General features: G+C 45.6%; 1 protein-coding gene across 1 annotated transcript in view; it reads right to left on the bottom strand.

The window, feature by feature from the left end:
* Nucleotides 1-23,717, bottom strand: part of STK32B (serine/threonine kinase 32B) — a 613,395-nt gene that overhangs the window by 50,861 nt on the left and 538,817 nt on the right. Inside the window, exon 10 of the mRNA XM_063923372.1 lies at nt 1,929-2,060. Within this exon, the coding sequence (XP_063779442.1) occupies nt 1,929-2,060 (132 nt within the window). The remainder of the gene's footprint in view (nt 1-1,928; nt 2,061-23,717) is intronic.

The raw sequence follows: 23,717 nt of genomic DNA, 5'->3' as shown, positions 1-23,717 counted from the left end.
ATGGACCCAGGGGCTTATGGGAAAGGTCCTCTCTACGAAGGTTAACTAGATCGTACCATTAAAACACAGCTCATGTGCACCACAGAGGTAAAAGCTGGAAGAGAAGGGAACAGCTAGTGGCCAGAAGCTGACACCTAGTGTGACTTGATGATCGCAGGTCCTGCATGAATCAGTCTCTCCTAATCTGAAGACAGGTAGCGAGTTAAATATGTTGGCAGAGTGTTGCGGTGTCGGATAGGGATGTTAGTCCACATAACGGCACTTAACCAGGATGATTGGTTTATTCATATAACAGAGATAACAGCTTGTAATATATAGAAGATGTTCTGCAGCAGCAGGAACTCACAGTATACATGTGAAGCAGTACAGCGGTAACACAGCGTCTCAGTGCACACAGGATGCGGCTGTATACACACAGGGTGCAGCTGCGGGGTAGACAAGGTTACACACACAGGAGAGCAGAAGCTGCACGTCAGTGCAGTTGTCTCTCCCAGGAAGAACTCTCTCAGACTGTGCACTAAGCACCTCCTCCTGCACTGAGCTAACACTAGGAGGGAAAACACTAGAGCAGGGAAGCTGCCTCTAGTGCTGGGAACGGAGACAGACCACAGAGTGATCCACTGTCTAACAAAATATTAAATAACAACAGAAATAGCCAAGCGCTCTGTCACACCAATCTATGTGCTGCCAGTAATATAGGGCTACTCAACCCTATTAGTGAAAAAATCAAGATATAAAAATAAATATTACAGCGCATATAGATTGGACTTTTAAAAATTAATTTATTAAAATAAATACATTAACAATCCATATCCACCGGCCGGTTATCTGAACACACAATGGTAACAAAATTAAAAAACTTTAAGATATAGCCTAATTTCTTAAAAGCAGCAACCAGTCCTGTAGAAGCAAATCTCTGAACTCACTTAATTGTATCACTGTGAGCACTGCTTATTAAATGGAACAAAATTGCTTTGTGCAATTAATGAAAGTCACTTCCGTCTGCAATCCTGTAGAAGCAAATCTCTGAATTCACTTAATTGTATCACTGTGATCACTGCTTGTTAGATGGAACAAAGTAGCACACTATAAACTGCTTTGTACAATTAATAAGAGTCACTTCCGTTTATAATCAATATTTATGCAGGCACAGAGTAACGAAAAGTTAATTCACTAGTTTAAATCCGTTAAACTGAAAAGTGTATTGTGCAAATTATACGTCTGGCCAGACGGAGTTCAATCTCACCGGTCTTTCCAGCCCTTAAATTCAGAGAAGTCCTCCCGGCTGCTGGTGCTTTTAACCTTTGTAGGCAGTCATCTCTGGAGGATCGTGTCCGTGCAAAATATGTGCTGTGGCTGAGCTGCAGCTGGCGATTAGAATCTCCGGTAGCAGTGGTATGGGTAACGGTATGGTGAGTCTTTAGATTTGCTTCTACAGGATTGCAGACGGAAGTGACTTTCATTAATTGCACAAAGCAACACCATCCCAACACCGCCGACGTGCAGAGATGATTGCACAAGTGATATGCCATCGCATCTCACTGTGTGCACACGCGCAGTGCGCTTTACCCGGGGATACTTCACTAGGCTTCAGCCTGCGTACGCTGCTGCTGCAGCAACCAGGTCTGAATTAGGCCCTTGGGGCAATATTTATCATACACTTGTTTAATCATCAGTTCTTCTCCTAATATACATCCCTGCCCGCCTAATACATCCATCAATTACTGGCAGAAAACGTTTATTTATTTTATAATGGGCATAATGGAGGCGGTTGAACCATGGGGCTTTGCAGCATGTGCCCTTACACCTATTTACTAAACAGTTTGAAATGTATCCTGAATGTGTATGATGACCTTGCTGTTGCCACATTAAGTGTTCTTGTGATTTCCCAGAATATAAAATAATAGTGAAAATAAAAGTGGATTTACCAGTGGACAGCTGTCTTTGGCTGCATCCCTTGATTTGTACTTGGCCAGTCTCTTTTTCTTCTTATGAAGAGGTTTCGACTCTAAGATCATCTCTTCCAACTCAAATGTTGGGTCGCAGTTCAGTCTTCCTTTCTGCAATCAATCACAAAAAGTAGGTGATGAGCGTAACTTTAGCACAGTGCGTCTAACGTCATACCTTTGTGGGGGTAATAAGCTGCTGACTCTAAATATACCCTGTCATTTCTTCACAGAAATTCATAGATACAGATTAAAAATCAAATAATAAAAAAAAATCTCCACAAATTAGTGTTTTCACAGCAACTGGCTTACAGAATCTATTAAACTTTGAGGTGGAATAAGCCAATACAGTATATTGGGGAGAGGTATCAAAAGTGGATACATGCAGAAGTTGAACATAGAAACCAATCAGCTGTCTAGATATCATTTTATTGAATGCGCTTGATAAATGATAACTAGAATTTGATTGGTTCTTCCCTTGTTCTCTTTAGATGGTTTGATACATTCCCCTCGTGCTTTGTTTAAAACATATACCATTCATTTTATTTTATGTGCATTTTAATAAAAATAAAGAGAGGTAAACCATACATTCAAAATATACTATATGGAACAGATGTGCTAAGCTTTGGAGAGAGATAAAGTGGAGAGAGATAAAATGCCAACCAATCAGCTCCTGTCATTTTTTCAACAGCCTGTAACATGGCAGTTAGGAGCTCTTTGCCTGGTACTTTATCTCTCTCCACTTTATCTGTTTCCTAAACTTAGGACATTTGTCCCAGAGTGGTAATTTGATTAATTCCAAGTTGATCGCAGCAGGAATTTTGTTAGCAGTTGGGCAAAACCATGTGCACTGCAGGGGAGGCAGATATAACATGTGCAGAAAGAGTTAGATTTGGGTGGGTTATTTTGTTTCTGTGCAGGGTAAATACTGGCTGCTTTATTTTTACACTGCAAATTAGATTGCAGATTGAACACACCACACCCAAATCTAACTCTCTCTGCACATGTTACATCTGCCTCCCCTGCAGTGCACATGGTTTTGACCAACTGCTAACAAAATTCCTGCTGCGATCAACTTGGAATTACCCCCTAAGTTTGGGCACTATCAACATATTGTAGACCAGAGGCTTTGAAAGCTAAAGGAGTACCCCACAGTCTGCGGGTTTTATGTTCCAGACATCACACATTTAGGGGGGACATTTACTAAGCAGTGATAAGAGCGGAGAAGTGAGCCAGTGGAGAAGTTGCCCCATCAACTAATCAGCAGCTCTGTATAATTTTCTAGTATGCAAATTATAGATGTTACTTCAGTGCTGATTGGTTGCCATGGGCAACTTCTCCACTGGCTCACTTCTCCGCTCTTATCACAGCTTAGTAAATGCCCCCCTCAGCCTCCCTGCACATCATCTGCTTGTACAGAAGATGTTATATATTGCAGACTTGTGGATTTCTCAATGCATATGTGTAACGCGCAATGTAACTACAATCCCTGTGGCGTTGAGTATGGGATGCCGGCGGCCGGGAATGTACATCCCCTACGTAATACACCACTTCACAGTACTCGGCACACGTATATATCAAGCAATCTAGATAATTAAAACCGAAGTTTTAATAGGAAGCGCTGTCCAGTCACAATTCACTTAAAAAAAATGAATTTAATATCACAAACAACATATATGGCCATATATAAGCATAAACAACACATTAAAAAATTAATCACACCTAGATCAGTATATTAAAAAATGTATGTATGGTATTAGTCCATTAGTAAACTGAAAATAGGGCATGCAATCCAGCTCACTTCTAATGTTAATCATCCATTCAAGTTAGAATCAGTAAGTCCCTTATTTGTGGATCCAAGTAACTGAAATTATTCCTTGCAAATCACTTATAAAGTGTCCTCCTACCTCCCGTACATAGCTGTTTGCGGGGCTTTACACAGCGGAGACTTATAGTAAGGTCTTTAAAGATGATGAGTAAGTGGATCCAACATGAATTTAGACCGGGGAGCGCTCCCCCACCTTCCTCCCTCTCTCAGTGCAGTGCCCGTGTATTCGGTGGTCACAGCCAGGGACACGAACATGCGTGAGCACTGTTTCTTACAGACTGCTATGCCCGATCACGTGACGCGTTTCTCCGCCTCCACTTGCGGGTACTCGGCGGCTTCCTCAGACGTGTATGTCACGTCTGAGGAAGCCGCCGAGTACCCGGAAGTGGAGGCGGAGAAACGCATCACGTGATCGGGCATAGCAGTCTGTAAGAAACAGTGCTCACGCATGTTCGTGTCCCTGGCTGTGACCACCGAATACACGGGCACTGCACTGAGAGAGGGAGGAAGGTGGGGGAGCGCTCCCCGGTCTAAATTCATGTTGGATCCACTTACTCATCATCTTTAAAGACCTTACTATAAGTCTCCGCTGTGTAAAGCCCCCGCAAACAGCTATGTACGGGAGGTAGGAGGACACTTTATAAGTGATTTGCAAGGAATAATTTCAGTTACTTGGATCCACAAATAAGGGACTTACTGATGCTAACTTGAATGGATGATTAACATTAGAAGTGAGCTGGATTGCATGCCCTATTTCCAGTTTACTAATGGACTAATACCATACATATATTTTTTAATATACTGATCTAGGTGTGATTAATTTTTTAATGTGTTGTTTATGCTTATATATGGCCATATATGTTGTTTGTAATATTAAATTCATTTTTTTTAAGTGAATTGTGACTGGACAGCGCTTCCTATTAAAACTTCGGTTTTAATTATCTAGATTGCTTGCTATAAGGGGGTCTGCAATAGCCCTGACCAGGAAGCTGCAGCCCAGTTCCAGGTATACGTTTGCCAGTAATATAAGGAACAGGCGCCAAGTATATATATTTTTTTGCCCACGTATATATCACACTGTTACATTCATTCTCATTTTCTCTAATTTTTTTGTTTTTGCTGCAATCCCACTCCTTTGTTAGATTTTTTATTTCTGATGTCACAACTGTACATCTTGTTTATTTCATGTCCATTAATTGAAATATATATATATATACATATATATATATATATATATATATATATAATATAATATATTCATTCATATATGGCACAATAAGTGGTTGAGTTCCAAGGTAGTCTACACATCTGCCCAAATGACTAAAAGCTCTGCGGACATCCGCTAAATTGGGAACTTCTCTGAATATATACTACCTGTCCTCTGTGTGGGGACCCCAGGCCAACTAACTTATTGGGAACCCTACAAATAAAATTATCAGTAAGATATGTTGTCGATGAAATGAAAAAGCATAGGCTAATGTGTATTTACTCCACAAATGTGTTAAACATACTTTAGTGCCCCCAGATCACATTATGCCACACAAACAGCAGCACACATATGACAGAGTGCCCTTTCTTCCACTCATGGTGATGTACCTGTGTGGTGGCCCCCGGGCGACTTTCCCATGTCTCCACCATTTGTAGAACAATTCAATATATCCCACAGGGGGGAAAAAACTTTTACCTTTGTGTGTTCAGGATCAGTCAAATTCAGGGGCAAATTTAGGGGTCAGACCGCCCATAGGAACAACATTATGGCTCCAGACCGCCAAAGCAGCCCCAGCCTCACCCCACACCACCCCCTGCACCACAATTTACCACCCATTTTGTCATAATGACAAAAAAAATATATAATCTGGCCTGCTGTGCAGCCCCCTAGCAAGTGCAACACTAGGCACATGCCTCACGTGCCCAGTAGCACAAGGAACCGCAAGGCAGAGGGCTGCAGGCATCAGAGTGTAGGAGGCAGGGCTGTAACTAGGGAGGTGCGACATGTGCCCCTGCACAGGGAACTGCAAGGCAAGGGGGCTGCAGACGTGAGTGTAGGAGGCAGGGCCATAACTAGGGTGGTGCGATGTGCCACCGCACAGGGAACCGCAAGGCAAGGGGGCTGCAGATATGAGAGTGTAGGAGGCAGGGCCGTAACTAGCGTGGTGCGACATGTGCCACCACACAGGGAACTGCAAGTCAAGGGTGCTGCAGACGTGAGTGTAGGATGCATGGCCATAACTAGGGTGGTGTGATGTGCCACCGCACATGGAACCGCAAGTCAAGGGTGCTGCAGACGTGAGTGTAGGATGCATGGCCATAACTAGGGTGGTGTGATGTGCCACCGCACAGGGAACCGCAAGGCAAGAGTGCTACAGATGTCAGAGTGCAGGAGGGTGGAGATGAGTATTAATTTTTAGATGTCTTATTTTAGTTTTCGTTTTTCACTCATTATGAAGATGATCAAAATAAGACTAGGGATGTAATTCTTCCAATCATGTATCTCCAATTACAGACAGAGTACCCCTTTTCTCTAGATTCCCAGATGATCATTCTCAATTCAATGAATGCACTAAAGTTACTTTATCACCACTTGTGGCACGTGAGTTTTAGAAATCCTTCCTTTTATTAGATTTTTTTATTAGATATTAGAAATTCTTCTCCCGCAGGAAGTACAGGTACATTTTTTTTTTGAAGTGGCTATTTTTTTCTATAATAATAATAATAATAATAATAATAATAAAAATAGTAATACAAAATCCTTCTCTTTTACTGTATCATATTTGAGGCTTTGAAATATTTTTATCTGTTACACTTCTTAAATATGATCTGACATATTATGTAGTTACTACAACATTCTGTAGTTTAATCCAGATAGTGACCACAAAAGGCCTGATATCAGAGGTCAGGGTCGGATTGGGATGGAAAACCATTTAATAAAGCAGCCCCAATGTGAGTACGGTCTGATGAGGGAGTGGGGTCTGTTGAGGGGCCAGTTGTGTCTGAGACCAGGGGCGAATTGGGAACTAAAAATGTCCCTGTAAAATTTTAGGCCGGACATAGGCAGCACCAGAGGTACAGTATAACATATGTGGGGGATGGGGGGGGGGGGCACATGACAACACAGAAAACAGGCCCCACAGACACGTCGGCCTTCCAGGAATCTTCCTGTGAGCTCCTGTCAGAGGTGGACACATTGCTGATGTCGGATGCAGTGGGCAATGGTTTTGCTACTGCGCATGTGTCTAAGTGGCACCGCTCCAGGGTCCCGATTGTGTTTCTCCAGAGTCGCAGCTGTAATTTCAGATGCATGCAAGGAGAAGTGTGTTGAAAATGTAGTGGGCATTCCTGGGTGGTAATAGGGAGGTTTCTAAGCGGACACATGGAGGCGCTCCAACTTATGGGTGGCAATGAGAGTGTTGCGGCTGTGCTGTGAAAGTAGCTATGTATGCAGAGGCTAGCCAGCTCACATAGGAGGCCATACTAGGATGCACCTGTCTTGGTCCTGTGGTGTATGTTTCGATGGTGTGACCAATGGTGGCGTCTAAGGAAGCACAAATCAGGGTGTGCGAATGCTGACAGGGGGCGTCCCAGTCCTTGCACGTTCGGACAAACAGATGTATACAGGGGAAGGACTTTGTAGCAGCATTTGCATTAAGCCACAATCATGAATCTGTGGGAGAGTCTGCCTCCATCTGATTCAGGCTCATTATCTCAGTTAAGAAATAAAACAAAATCAGGGCACAATAGTAGTTAGCAATAAAAACAAGAAAGGCAAAATCAGTGTAAATGGACTTTGCTGGTTGTTTTTGTTTCTTGCTTACAATAATAGTGGAAATGACAGGTGCTGTATATACGTAGCCAGTACATATACAGCATGCCGTCATCTAAAGATTCAATCCTTTCTTCCTTTACAATTGATTTCTCAGTTTCCAAGGGAATGTGTAACCTACTGAGCAAAGACATCATACACCTTACTCTATGGATTGCAGATCTGACACTCTGGAAAACAAGCTGTCAGTTCACTAGATGGATCACACGGCCACCTTTCCTTCTCACTCCGGGTCCGATTCAGACATGGAGGCAGGAAGAATTTATTTGCAAAGGGATTAACAGGTAGTCAACGTTTAAAGGGGGAGGGGAGGGTTATTGGTCATAACCGCTTTGGGGGCGCGTTATTACTTTCGACTGCAATCCTGTATGCAGTAAAACTGGCACCTATACTTAAGGGTTTCTTAGGTGGTTTTTTGACAGATAGTTTCCTCTTGTATGTAAGAGGCTGGAGAGAAACGCTGGTTAGGGGGCGTCTCAATACAACTCCGGGCAGTTGCGACCATACTTACTAACTTTTTTAATTCATGTCCCTTCAGATGGGCGGGGTTGAACTGTTTAGTCATTAGGTCCCGCCCACATCACTGGGAAACACCCATGATTCGCGAGTCCACGGCAAGGGGTGGAGCTAAGCTAGGAAGCGGGCAGGATGCAGGAGAGATGACCACTCTTCTGGGGTTGAAAAATCGTGAGTCTCCCGCAGCTTCCGGGAAGGTAGGCAAGTATGGTTGCGACATTCACATATTCTCGCACAGCCGCTGTGTACAAATTCACTACAGAGATTGCCAGAGGCGTCACTGTCACAGGTGACACCTGGAGCAAAGGGGAGGGAGGGGGTAATGCAGTGCGCGCGGAAAAAAAAGGGGTCTGACCTCGCGCAGATAGGGAGCATGGCCTCATGTGGGTAGGGGCATGGCCTTGTGTTGGTAGGGGCGTGGCATCATGTTGGTAGGGGGCGTGGCTGTACCGAGGGACCAATGTGTGTGCAGTGCTGGTTCCTGCACAGTGACAGGAGCTGGGTACTGCACATAATATCACAGTACAGCACCCGGCACCTGTCACTGAAGAGGAGCCGGCACTTTGGAGTCCCCCCTCGGTGGGTGACACCCAGGTGCGGGCTGCAAACCCATTGCGACACCACTGGGGATGGCATTTGCGTCAATTTCTGAATCAACCTCATTGTTCATTGTGTTGTAATTAGCCCAATGAGTGAGCTGACTAATTGCATGTACAGTACGTTCTGTCCAGTTCCACATTATCTGACATGTGGTCTGATCTATGTTTTCTGTTTAATCCTAGCTAAACATGTCATAATATAGAAATAATACGTGGTGGCAAAGGCAGGCAATTAAACTAATTTAGATTTGCAGAAAACAGTTTTACTAAGAAGAATGTGATGAAATGATCTCTCATTAATGAAGATACACAGTAAATCATGTTTGGAGAATGAAATAAAGTCTCTGACAAACTTAATGATATCTGGTATAAAGCAATTAAACACTTTGTCGGCTAATTAAATGAAACAATCATTTTAAAATATGTATTTGCTTTTAAAAATAATTTATGAGATTGTTTTCTCTTGTTGATATTTTAAGTGTCATCTCTGATATTATCCATAATAATATCTGATTTCGGTGTAAGAAAAACTTTAAGTGGCCGAAGTTACCAATGAAACAATAAGAAGCTTATGTAGAGTTGAACCAGGGCTGTAACTAGAGATTCCGGGGCAAATGCAGGCTTCCCAGAGGGGGGTTTCCAAATACTTGATCTTAGAGCGAATGTGGCCAGTCCATGAAGACGGCATAATTAACTCTTAATTAGCTATAATTTGCATCATGCAAAGTGCAGTATATGTCGTAATTATGACATATCCAGGGCCAAGAATCACAGTGAGCCAGATGAAGCAGTAAGGTTATCCTGCCTGAGCTGAATGTTTTTATTTTAGATGTGGGCACCATTACAGAGCACTGGCGCAAGTCCGGGAGTCTGGGGGAGTGGCAGAAGAACCTAGCGCTACCCTGAACACATATGTCCCCCATACTAGCCTACTCTCCCGCTATGGTCGGGAGGCTCCCAAAAATCTTGTGGCACTCCCAGCCACCTGGAAGAGTGGGTAGGTCTCCCGCATCTCACTCATTCCCTCCCCCCCCTCCCCCATCCCCTCACCCCTGGCTCCATCCGCTGACACAGGAAAAGTGGGCAGGGCAATGATGAGATTTGCACTGAATTGCATAATAATAGCCCCGCCCCGCTTTACTATGCCTGTAATGTGGGCATTGTAAAGCTAGGAGTAGGGCTGCAATGACGCGATGGTGCCCCCGGATTGCCTCCTCCACGCACCCCTCTTATGTGACCTGGTTTGCTCCCTCCCAGGGGGGGGGGGGGGGTATCCATAAAGTAGGCAAGTATGTTATGTACACATTGGTCTCCGTAAGCACTGGATAGTATATGTTCAGGGGCGGAACTGTGGGAGGCAATAGAGTCAGCTGCCGCCGGGCTCCTGACCTCAAAGGGAAACTTCTCCTCCACTGTCTCCGGCTGATGATCGCTCACTGCTACTTTTTTTTTAAATGATTCTTACAGACGGAGGAGCTGTGTACGTGACACGGAAGCTGCCTCCTGTATATAGAGAGCTGGCACTGGCTGCAGCTAGGGGGAGCTCCAGAGCGCAGCTCCTCCCGGGCCCTTCCAGTTAAGCAAGCCAGCAGAGTGAAGCTCTCTGTTCCTCCATCAGGCTGATGATAGCCAAAGGTAGGCACTGGCCTCAAGCTGCACTGTGGTGAGGAAGGTGTAGTTGGGGGTGCTGGGGGGCTTTGATAAATGTTGGAAGCACTGTGTTTTGTGTGTACATGTTTTAAGTGAGGTGTGTGTGTGTGTTTTTAAGGAAAGTTGTGTGTTCAAGTAAAAGAGGCATGTGTGTGTGTAAGTGAGAGGCGTGTGTGTGTGTGTAAGTGAGAGGCGTGTGTGTGTGTGTAAGTGAGAGGCATGTGTGTGAGAGGCATAGGCGTGCGCACGGGGGGTGCCTGGTGCGCACAGGCAACCCCTAATGTCGGGCACCCCCCACACACCAGCAGCACGGTGATCAGTGTTCATTCCTCTACCCCTCTGCTGCTGCACCCGCTGCCCGGTCATGTGAGTGACAGTGTACAGTAATAGTTTCTTGGCCGGCGGCCGCATTGGGTGCACTGTCTGACATAGATTCATGCTGCTGGCTCCGCCCCACGTTGATGTCACGCCACCTCGCGTCCTACATCCCTGCCCGCCACCTGCGCTCTCTACTCTCAGTCTCCCCTCCGCCTGGACTCTATCCCTGTGTGCCGGCCTGTCTATACACCGGACCAACACCACAGCTACTTGCCACTTGGGGTTTTGTTAACGTAAGATGCTTGCGGGGATTCCATAGACCTATTTGCTGGGCTATTGTGAAGTGTCACTCTGCTGGCTGCAGGCAGTAACACGCTACTGCCATGATTCATTATTTGTAGTGTGGCTAAATGGGCTAATCAGTCTTCAGAATGTCTCCAGTACAGTCTTACATTCTATAGGGCTTTTCAGCTGATGAGAACAATGATATATATATATATATATATGTGTTTTTATATATATATATATATATATATATATACACACACGAATGGCCGAATCCGGAAGTGCGGGTCCCAGGGATCGGGACGCCGCTGGCCACGATGGAGGCGGGCTAGGGGATGGTAAGTTATTTAAATGTTGTACTTACACTGTATGTTCAGTTGTTTGCTGTGTCCTGAGGAAGGGAGCGCGTCTCCCGAAACGTTGACGCACATTAAAAGCACTTTATAGAAATTGTGAAAGTCTCTGAGTGCCGCCTTCTACAGACTATACATTGAGCGATCCCCGCTTAAGGAGGGCACCGGAGCGAATACCCTGTGGGATTGAGGAGTGCCAGACCCAGAAACGGTGGTGTATTTGGGGGATCAGGAGTTGCTTTCTTCAGATCCTTCCAGGCCGGGGCACCCTCACTTGGTTCATTGGAACTACTTATCCGGACACTAGCTGACCAAGCTGCACGAGCACTGCACATTGGCACCAAGCACATTGCACTTTATCACAGATTTTGTGACCACATACCGCAGCCTGTGTGTTGAGCCCTGGTGTTGGACAAAAGTACGGGAACGCTGCTTTTACTAGTCACAGGATGGCCACATCGGAACTAGACCCTGGTGATGCACAGGCCTACCTGTTACAATGTGATAACTATGATGTTTTAAGCTTTTCTGACGTTGAAGCAGAAAACATCTTGCTGAAAGAGCCAACCTTTGAGGAAAATGTGGTGTCCTCTAATGAAGAGCTATTCCGAGAGTTATTTAAACTGCGTAAGAGAGAAGTGGACTTTATGTATCACGGACGAACTCTCTCAGATTACTACAGAAGTAAGCAGATCCCGAGGGGATTTCGAGTACAAAATACCCCTACCATCGGGCGGCATAATGCCAACTTCTGTAGACGGTGGATCTCGGTCCTCAATAAATGTGCCATGGACCTCATGCTCTTAGTTATCGAGGACTCCACCCGTGAGGTCGATTTAACAAGGGAGAAGCTTCGTGCCTTTGAGGAACAACATCTCCAGACGCTCACAGAAGACAAAGCTACCAATTGGCTGGACAAACTCAAGAGCCAGGTGGAGACATACAGGCTTGAGTTGCTTAAATTTAAGAAAGATAAGCTACTGAAGGTTCAAGCTGACTATGAGCAACATCGAGTTTATACCTGGTTAGCTAAAACTTCAGGTATGCCAACCAGAGGGAAGACCGACAGATCCTCTAGACGGAGGACGCAGAGATCACACTACAGCACATCTGCCAGTGAGACAGATGAAATCGCTGCCTCAGATGTAACAGTTTCCTCACAAAGTGGCCCTTTAGGGGCTGTCACCGGGGCACTGGCATCCGGAAAAGAGAAGAAACTCACTAAACGGGGTGGCCAGTCGAGGCGCCAGGCGGGGAGGAAGGCCACCCAGGTCGCACCGGACTTAATCTTCAATTTATCCAGCACAGAGTTAACGGCGGCCGAATTAGCCGTCCTTAGCAGAGGACTGTCTTATGTGCCCACCAAAGCTCCAGACACGTTTCAATGGAAGGTTGATTCGTTTAAATTCAACCGAACCTTAAAACTCAAAGAACACTTTGGAAAGGATCCTGAACGAATCCAGAAGGGAGCAGCCACTCATCATATAAAACGGCTGACGTCAGGCTCCAAGTTCGACCCAGTTTCACAAAATGCGGCCATCAAAACTTTTACAAGGATGTTGGAACATTTGCAAGATGACCGCCCCCCTCATGTATACAGTAATATGTCTAAAGAGGAACACAGTGCCCTCAAGGACTTGAGCGCCAGGCAGGACATCATCATCAGGGGCGCTGATAAGGGGGGCGCCATCGTTATACTTGACACCGGTGACTACAGAGCTGAGTGTGATCGTTTGCTAGCTGACAGTCATACATATGTCATGCTAGAAGGCGACCCGACTGCTCATTTTAAGTTGGAACTTGACAAGATTTTAGTACAAGCCAGACTAGAGGGGCTAATCACCAATGATATCTACAATAAATTAGTGTGCCCATTTCCGGTGATACAGGTCTTCTATTCAATTCCCAAGATCCATAAGGATGCGAAGCATCCGCCGGGTCGCCCAATTATTTCGGCGAGAGGATCACTATGTGAGCCCATCGCCATATATTTGGATTTCTTCTTGCAACCCTGTATCCAGGCTACTTTTTCACACCTGAAAGATTCTAGCTCATTATTGAGACAGCTGGCACAGTTAGGATCCATACAGACAGGTACGGTGTTGGCAACGCTCGATGTGGCTAGCTTATATACCTGCATACCACATCGAGCGGGGCTAGCAGCGGTGAGACACCTTATCACTAATAACCCCCTATATGAGGGCCCTGATGTGGATTTATTTATCAGCTTATTGGAATATACCTTGAGCCATAATTACTTTTTGTTTAACGGGAGGTATTTCCTACAACAGACCGGCTGTGCGATGGGGTCGGCGGTGGCCCCATCGCTAGCTAATGCATACATGTGGGAGGTGGAGAGACAAGTTTTCTTTGAAGACACAGAGATCTCTAAATTCATCAAACTGTATACACGGTATATAGACGATCTCTTGTTGCTGTGGACCGGGGACCTCGAGGTCTTGGTCAAGCTAGTTGAGGGACATAATAACTCCTGCAGTCCAGTAAAATTTACCTTATCCACACACATGTCTGAAATTTGCTTTTTAGACATCAAAATCATGGTGCGAGGAGGAGAGTTGTGTACAACGGTTTATTCTAAACCAACGGACCGTAACACACTCCTCCGATACGATAGCTTTCATCCTCCAGCTTTAATACATGGCCTTCCATACTCCCAATTCCTCAGGGTGTGCAGAATCACCAGCGCCCCTGAGGATTTGGAGGTTCAACTAGAGGAGATGACCAAGAGACTTGTACAAAGGGGATACCCTGTGGAGTTATTGAAGCAGGCATGTGCTAAGGCCAAATCTAAAAATAGACAGGAGTTGTTGCAGGTGAAGGAGCCTGTGACCCCATCCAACAGCATAGCTTGGGTAAATCAATTCAATACCACCAGTAGAAGGACTAACAAAAAAGTCAAGCAGATGTGGCCCATGTTAACCACTGACCCTAGTCTACAAAGTCTAAAAAACAGCCGAGTTATTCCATGCTACACCCGTAGTGCAAATATTAAAGATATGGTTGTTAAAAATGACATCACGGGGTTCCAAGCGGCCCAACCTGCGACACATTTCTTGACGCGTAGAGCAGGTTGTTATAAGTGCCTAGGCTGCACTACGTATAGTTATATGGTGATAGGTGATTCCATCCCACACCCGCACACTGGAAGGAAAATAAGGATTGCTAAACACCTAACATGCAGCTCCACTTTCGTCATATATGTACTAATTTGCCCGTGTAGTTTTCGCATTATGTGGGCAAGACCCAGTGCTTGTTTAAGGAGAGGATGGCTCACCACAGGTCGGCGATCAGGTCGGCTTTGGCTTCTGGTAACATTGAGCAAACAGTGGCGCAACACTTTGTGCAAGCACGCCACAGTCTTGCCTCTGTTCGCTACAAAATTGTGGACCAAGTGCCAATTTCTCCTCGGGGTGGTAATCGAGCAAAAAAACTGCTGCAATTGGAGGCGAGATGGATACATAAGTTAGATACGATCCACCCACGGGGCTTAAATGAATATTTGAGCCTAAGCAGTTTTCTGTGAGTCAGGGTCCAGCCGTGTCAGGGGTTAATTAGCATAGCAGGCATTATATAGCGTATCCTAAATTCTTTAAGGTTAATTTTGACCCAGAGACCCTATAAGTGAGACCTGATGAGAGTTATGAATATTTTTTTATATTTTTTTGAAAGTTGTGCCTGTTAGCCCGCATAGAAGCCCAACAGGTGGTTACCCTAAAATGAGTTTAGCGCAGGGACTTAATATAACAGACAGCGGTGTGTGACACAATGATTTTATTACGAGTATTCGTTTTTTATCACGTAATAAATATGTTTGGTACTGCACTGATATTGTAGAGATAGTGCATGTCTGGTGCACTATGGGTTTTAAATATTGTATTCTTTGTTATCACTGTTTCCACGCTAGTGGTCATAGCTCACTGATCTTGTATTGTTGTTTATGTTGGTTTCCATAGCACTGCATCCCCATAGCAACAAGTGCAGACACGCTGCGTGTACCCTCCTTGCGTCCGCGGCGCCCGGCCACGGAATGACATCACTCCGGAGGGGCGGAAGTGGCCGAATCCGGAAGTGCGGGTCCCGGGGATCGGGACGCCGCTGGCCGCGATGGAGGCGGGCTAGGGGATGGTAAGATATTTAAATGTTGTACTTACACTGTATGTTCACTTGTTTGCTGTGTCCTGAGGAAGGGAGCGCGTCTCCCGAAACGTTGACGCACATTAAAAGCACTTTATAGAAATTGTGAAAGTCTCTGAGTGCCGCCTTCTACAGACTATATATATATATATGTGTGCGTATATATATTAGTGATGAGCGGGTTCGGTTCCTCGGAATCCGAACCCGCCCGAACTTCAGCTTTTTTTACACGGATCCGAGCGACTCGGATCTTCCCGCCTTGCTCGGTTAACCCGAGCGCGCCCGAACGTCATCATGACGCTGTCGGATTCTCGCGAGGCTCGGATTCTATCGCGAGACTCGGATTCTATATAAGGAGCCGCGCGTCGCCGCCATTTTACACGTGCATTGAGATTGATAGTGAGAGGACGTGGCTGGCGTCCTCTCCGTTTAGAGAAGAAATAGATAGGAGAGTGAGAGTGAGACAGTGACACTTCATTTACTGGAGCTTAGGAGGAGTACTCAGACAGAGAGTGCAGAATTTTGCTGATAGTATTAGTTAGTTATACTAGTGACAGAGTGAGACAGTGACACTTCATTTACTGGAGCTTAGGAGGAGTACTCAGACAGAGAGTGCAGAATTTTGCTGATAGTATTAGTTAGTTATACTAGTGACTGACCAGTGACCACCAGTGCAGTTTTATATTATTTAATATAATCCGTTCTCTGCCTGAAAAAACGATACACAGTGACTCAGTCACATACCATATCTGTGCTCAGCCCAGTGTGCTGCTGCATCATCTATGTATAATATCTGACTGTGCTCACACAGCTTAATTGTGGGGGAGACTGGGGAGCAGTTAGGTTATAGCAGGAGCCAGGAGTACATATTAAAATTAAACAGTGCACACTTTTTTTCTGCAGGAGTGCCACTGCCAGTGTGACTGACCAGTGACCTGACCACCAGTATATAGTATACTATATTGTATTGTGAATGTCTGCCTGTAAAAGTTAAACACACGTCGTGTGACTTGTGTGGTGTTTTTTTATTCTATAAAATAAAAAACTCATTCTGCTGACAGACAGTGTCCAGCAGGTCCGTCATTATATAATATATACCTGTCCGGCTGCAGTAGTGATATATATATATTTTTTATATCATTATTTATCATCCAGTCGCAGCAGACACAGTACGGTAGTTCACGGCTGTAGCTACCTCTGTGTCGGCACTCGGCAGTCCATCCATAATTGTATACCACCTACCCGTGGTTTTTTTTTTCTTTCTTCTTTATACATACTACATCTCATTATCATCCAGTCTATATTAGCAGCAGACACAGTACAGTACGGTAGTCCACGGCTGTAGCTACCTCTGTGTCGGCACTCGGCAGTCCGTCCATAATTGTATACCACCTACCCGTGGTTTTTTTTTCTTTCTTCTTTATACATACTACATCTCATTATCAACCAGTCTATATTAGCAGCAGACACAGTACGGTAGTCCACGGCTGTAGCTACCTCTGTGTCGGCACTCGGCAGTCCATCCATAATTGTATACCACCTACCCGTGGTTTTTTTTTCTTTCTTCTTTATACATACTACATCTCATTATCATCCAGTCTATATTAGCAGCAGACACAGTACAGTACGGTAGTCCACGGCTGTAGCTACCTCTGTGTCGGCACTCGGCAGTCCATCCATAATTGTATACCACCTACCCGTGGTTTTTTTTTCTTTCTTCTTTATACATACATACTACATCTCTTTATCAACCAGTCTATATTAGCAGCAGACACAGTACGGTAGTCCACGGCTGTAGCTACCTCTGTGTCGGCACTCGGCAGTCCATCCATAATTGTATACCACCTACCCGTGGTTTTTTTTTCTTTCTTCTTTATACATACATACTACATCTCTTTATCAACCAGTCTATATTAGCAGCAGACACAGTACGGTAGTCCACGGCTGTAGCTACCTCTGTGTCGGCACTCGGCAGTCCGTCCATAATTGTATACCACCTACCCGTGGTTTTTTTTTCTTTCTTCTTTATACATACATACTACATCTCTTTATCAACCAGTCTATATTAGCAGCAGACACAGTACGGTAGTCCACGGCTGTAGCTACCTCTGTGTCGGCACTCGGCAGTCCATCCATAATTGTATACCACCTACCCGTGGTTTTTTTTTTCTTTCTTCTTTATACATACTACATCTCATTATCATCCAGTCTATATTAGCAGCAGACACAGTACAGTACGGTAGTCCACGGCTGTAGCTACCTCTGTGTCGGCACTCGGCAGTCCATCCATAATTGTATACTAGTATCCATCCATCTCCATTGTTTACCTGAGGTGCCTTTTAGTTGTGCCTATTAAAATATGGAGAACAAAAATGTTGAGGTTCCAAAATTAGGGAAAGATCAAGATCCACTTCCACCTCGTGCTGAAGCTGCTGCCACTAGTCATGGCCGAGACGATGAAATGCCAGCAACGTCGTCTGCCAAGGCCGATGCCCAATGGCATAGTACAGAGCATGTCAAATCCAAAACAACAAATATCAGTAAAAAAAGGACTCCAAAACCTAAAATAAAATTGTCGGAGGAGAAGCGTAAACTTGCCAATATGCCATTTACCACACGGAGTGGCAAGGAACGGCTGAGGCCCTGGCCTATGTTCATGGCTAGTGGTTCAGCTTCACATGAGGATGGAGGCACTCAGCTTCTCGCTAGAAAAATGAAAAGACTCAAGCTGGCAAAAGCAGTAGCACCGCAAAGAACTGTGCGTTCTTCGAAATCCCAAATCCACAAGGAGAGTCCAATTGTGTCGGTTGCGATGCCTGACCTTCCCAACACTGGACGTGAAGAGCATGCGCCTTCCACCATTTGCACGCCCCCTGCAAGTGCTGGAAGGAGCACCCGCAGTCCAGTTCCTGATAGTCAGATTGAAGATGTCAGTGTTGAAGTACACCAGGATGAGGAGGATATGGGTGTTGCTGGCGCTGGGGAGGAAATTGACCAGGAGGATTCTGATGGTGAGGTGGTTTGTTTAAGTCAGGCACCCGGGGAGACACCTGTTGTCCGTGGGAGGAATATGGCCGTTGACATGCCTGGTGAAAATACCAAAAAAATCAGCTCTTCGGTGTGGAAGTATTTCACCAGAAATGCGGACAACATTTGTCAAGCCGTGTGTTCCCTTTGTCAAGCTGTAATAAGTAGGGGTAAGGACGTTAACCACCTCGGAACATCCTCCCTTATACGTCACCTGCAGCGCATTCATAATAAGTCAGTGACAAGTTCAAAAACTTTGGCCGACAGCGGAAGCAGTCCACTGACCAGTAAATCCCTTCCTCTTGTAACCAAGCTCACGCAAACCACCCCACCAACTCCCTCAGTGTCAATTTCCTCCTTCCCCAGGAATGCCAATAGTCCTGCAGGCCATGTCACTGGCAATTCTGACGAGTCCTCTCCTGCCTGGGATTCCTCCGATGCATCCTTGCGTGTAACGCCTACTGCTGCTGGCGCTGCTGCTGTTGCTGCTGGGAGTCGATGGTCATCCCAGAGGGGAAGTCGTAAGCCCACTTGTACTACTTCCAGTAAGCAATTGACTGTCCAACAGTCCTTTGCGAGGAAGATGAAATATCACAGCAGTCATCCTGCTGCAAAGCGGATAACTGAGGCCTTGACAACTATGTTGGTGTTAGATGTGCGTCCGGTATCCGCCGTTAGTTCACAGGGAACTAGACAATTTATTGAGGCAGTGTGCCCCCGTTACCAAATACCATCTAGGTTCCACTTCTCTAGGCAGGCGATACCGAGAATGTACACGGACGTCAGAAAAAGACTCACCAGTGTCCTAAAAAATGCAGTTGTACCCAATGTCCACTTAACCACGGACATGTGGACAAGTGGAGCAGGGCAGGGTCAGGACTATACGACTGTGACAGCCCACTGGGTAGATGTATGGACTCCCGCCGCAAGAACAGCAGCGGCGGCACCAGTAGCAGCATCTCGCAAACGCCAACTCTTTCCTAGGCAGGCTACGCTTTGTATCACCGCTTTCCAGAATACGCACACAGCTGAAAACCTCTTACGGCAACTGAGGAAGATCATCGCGGAATGGCTTACCCCAATTGGACTCTCCTGTGGATTTGTGGCATCGGACAACGCCAGCAATATTGTGTGTGCATTAAATATGGGCAAATTCCAGCACGTCCCATGTTTTGCACATACCTTGAATTTGGTGGTGCAGAATTTTTTAAAAAACGACAGGGGCGTGCAAGAGATGCTGTCGGTGGCCAGAAGAATTGCGGGACACTTTCGGCGTACAGGCACCACGTACAGAAGACTGGAGCACCACCAAAAACTACTGAACCTGCCCTGCCATCATCTGAAGCAAGAAGTGGTAACGAGGTGGAATTCAACCCTCTATATGCTTCAGAGGTTGGAGGAGCAGCAAAAGGCCATTCAAGCCTATACAATTGAGCACGATATAGGAGGTGGAATGCACCTGTCTCAAGTGCAGTGGAGAATGATTTCAACGTTGTGCAAGGTTCTGATGCCCTTTGAACTTGCCACACGTGAAGTCAGTTCAGACACTGCCAGCCTGAGTCAGGTCATTCCCCTCATCAGGCTTTTGCAGAAGAAGCTGGAGACATTGAAGGAGGAGCTAACACGGAGCGATTCCGCTAGGCATGTGGGACTTGTGGATGGAGCCCTTAATTCGCTTAACAAGGATTCACGGGTGGTCAATCTGTTGAAATCAGAGCACTACATTTTGGCCACCGTGCTCGATCCTAGATTTAAAACCTACCTTGGATCTCTCTTTCCGGCAGACACAAGTCTGCTGGGGTTGAAAGACCTGCTGGTGAGAAAATTGTCAAGTCAAGCGGAACGCGACCTGTCAACATCTCCTCCTTCACATTCTCCCGCAACTGGGGGTGCGAGGAAAAGGCTCAGAATTCCGAGCCCACCCGCTGGCGGTGATGCAGGGCAGTCTGGAGCGACTGCTGATGCTGACATCTGGTCCGGACTGAAGGACCTGACAACGATTACGGACATGTCGTCTACTGTCACTGCATATGATTCTCTCAACATTGAAAGAATGGTGGAGGATTATATGAGTGACCGCATCCAAGTAGGCACGTCACACAGTCCGTACTTATACTGGCAGGAAAAAGAGGCAATTTGGAGGCCCTTGCACAAACTGGCTTTATTCTACCTAAGTTGCCCTCCCACAAGTGTGTACTCCGAAAGAGTGTTTAGTGCCGCCGCTCACCTTGTCAGCAATCGGCGTACGAGGTTACATCCAGAAAATGTGGAGAAGATGATGTTCATTAAAATGAATTATAATCAATTCCTCCGCGGAGACATTGACCAGCAGCAATTGCCTCCACAAAGTACACAGGGAGCTGAGATGGTGGATTCCAGTGGGGACGAATTGATAATCTGTGAGGAGGGGGATGTACACGGTGATATATCGGAGGATGATGATGAGGTGGACATCTTGCCTCTGTAGAGCCAGTTTGTGCAAGGAGAGATTAATTGCTTCTTTTTTGGGGGGGTCCAAACCAACCCGTCATATCAGTCACAGTCGTGTGGCAGACCCTGTCACTGAAATGATGGGTTGGTTAAAGTGTGCATGTCCTGTTTATACAACATAAGGGTGGGTGGGAGGGCCCAAGGACAATTCCATCTTGCACCTCTTTTTTCTTTTATTTTTCTTTGCGTCATGTGCTGTTTGGGGAGGGTTTTTTGGAAGGGCCATCCTGCGTGACACTGCAGTGCCACTCCTAGATGGGCCCGGTGTTTGTGTCGGCCACTAGGGTCGCTTATCTTACTCACACAGTCAGCAACCTCATTGCGCCTCTTTTTTTCTTTGCGTCATGTGCTGTTTGGGGAGGGTTTTTTGGAAGGGACATCCTGCGTGACACTGCAGTGCCACTCCTAGATGGGCCCGGTGTTTGTGTCGGCCACTAGGGTCGCTTATCTTACTCACACAGTCAGCTACCTCATTGCGCCTCTTTTTTTCTTTGCGTCATGTGCTGTTTGGGGAGGGTTTTTTGGAAGGGACATCCTGCGTGACACTGCAGTGCCACTCCTAGATGGGCCCGGTGTTTGTGTCGGCCACTAGGGTCGCTTATCTTACTCACACAGTCAGCTACCTCATTGCGCCTCTTTTTTTCTTTGCGTCATGTGCTGTTTGGGGAGGGTTTTTTGGAAGGGACATCCTGCGTGACACTGCAGTGCCACTCCTAGATGGGCCCGGTGTTTGTGTCGGCCACTAGGGTCGCTTATCTTACTCACACAGTCAGCTACCTCATTGCGCCTCTTTTTTTCTTTGCGTCATGTGCTGTTTGGGGAGGGTTTTTTGGAAGGGACATCCTGCGTGACACTGCAGTGCCACTCCTAGATGGGCCCGGTGTTTGTGTCTGCCACTAGGGTCGCTTATCTTACTCACACAGTCAGCTACCTCATTGCGCCTCTTTTTTTCTTTGCGTCATGTGCTGTTTGGGGAGGGTTTTTTGGAAGGGACATCCTGCGTGACACTGCAGTGCCACTCCTAGATGGGCCCGGTGTTTGTGTCGGCCACTAGGGTCGCTTATCTTACTCACACAGTCAGCTACCTCATTGCGCCTCTTTTTTTCTTTGCGTCATGTGCTGTTTGGGGAGGGTTTTTTGGAAGGGACATCCTGCGTGACACTGCAGTGCCACTCCTAGATGGGCCCGGTGTTTGTGCCGGCCACTAGGGTCGCTTATCTTACTCACACAGCGACCTCGGTGCAAATTTTAGGACTAAAAATAATATTGTGAGGTGTGAGGTATTCAGAATAGACTGAAAATGAGTGTAAATTATGGTTTTTGAGGTTAATAATACTTTGGGATCAAAATGACCCCCAAATTCTATGATTTAAGCTGTTTTTTAGGGTTTTTTGAAAAAAACACCCGAATCCAAAACACACCCGAATCCGACAAAAAAAATTCGGTGAGGTTTTGCCAAAACGCGGTCGAACCCAAAACACGGCCGCGGAACCGAACCCAAAACCAAAACACAAAACCCGAAAAATTTCCGGCGCTCATCTCTAATATATATATATATATATATGTGTGTGTGTGTGTGTGTGTATATATATGTATATATATATTATATGTATATATAATATATATATGTGTATATATATATTTATATATGTGTATATATATATATATATATGTATATATATATATATGTGTGTATATAGATATGTGTGTATATATATATATATATATATATATATATATATATATATAGTGGAAGCAGCACTCCCAATAGCAGGTAGCTTTACCAGTGCCTTCCTTAAGACTCCACAGCAAGAGGTCTCATATAAATCTCTGTATAGGCGGCACTCGGACGTATCATAATCAGCATATCATTACACCATGATATCGTAACAGCTTATCATAATCAGCTCCATAATCACAACAAACAACCCCTGTTGTGATTATGGAGCTGATTATGATTCGCAATTACTATAGCTGAATGCATGTATGTTTTGCTATTTTAGATTTTTGATACTTTCCACTTGCCGTAGATTTACAATGTTTGTTGTACTTTGTTTTTATTGGTAGTCATGGCACCGGACACTGGGTGACGACGTCATTGGTGGGCGTCTTCACACCAGAGCCGGCAGCAGTGGCGTTTGCACGTGGTGTTTAGATGCTTTATAAGGTACGTTTATTATACTTATTTAAATCCTGATGATGAGGTGCAAATAAACTTGGAAACGTTGATGGCATATTCGCAGCTTCTGTGAGAATTGTTTTCAAGTGCCGCCTATGTATATTGTTTAACATATGTTAAATTTGTATTTTTTAAATTACTTTAGATATATATTTTCTCTAACGTCCTAGTGGATGCTGGGGACTCCGTCAGGACCATGGGGATTAGCGGCTCCGCAGGAGACAGGGCACAAAAATAAAGCTTTAGGATCAGGTGGTGTGCACTGGCTCCTCCCCCTATGACCCTCCTCCAAGCCTCAGTTAGGTTTTTGTGCCCGTCCGAGCAGGGTGCAATCTAGGTGGCTCTCCTAAAGAGCTGCTTAGAAAAAGTTTTTTAGGTTTTTTATTTTCAGTGAGTCCTGCTGGCAACAGGCTCACTGCATCGAGGGACTTAGGGGAGAGAAGTCAACTCACCTGCGTGCAGGATGGATTGGCTTCTTAGGCTACTGGACACCATTAGCTCCAGAGGGATCGAACACAGGCCCAGCCATGGAGTCCGGTCCCGGAGCCGCG

Source organism: Pseudophryne corroboree, chromosome 1 (genome assembly GCF_028390025.1).
Source record: "Pseudophryne corroboree isolate aPseCor3 chromosome 1, aPseCor3.hap2, whole genome shotgun sequence".
NCBI classification, from domain to species: Eukaryota; Metazoa; Chordata; class Amphibia; order Anura; family Myobatrachidae; genus Pseudophryne; species Pseudophryne corroboree.
This window is presented reverse-complemented; position numbering and strand designations above follow the sequence as displayed.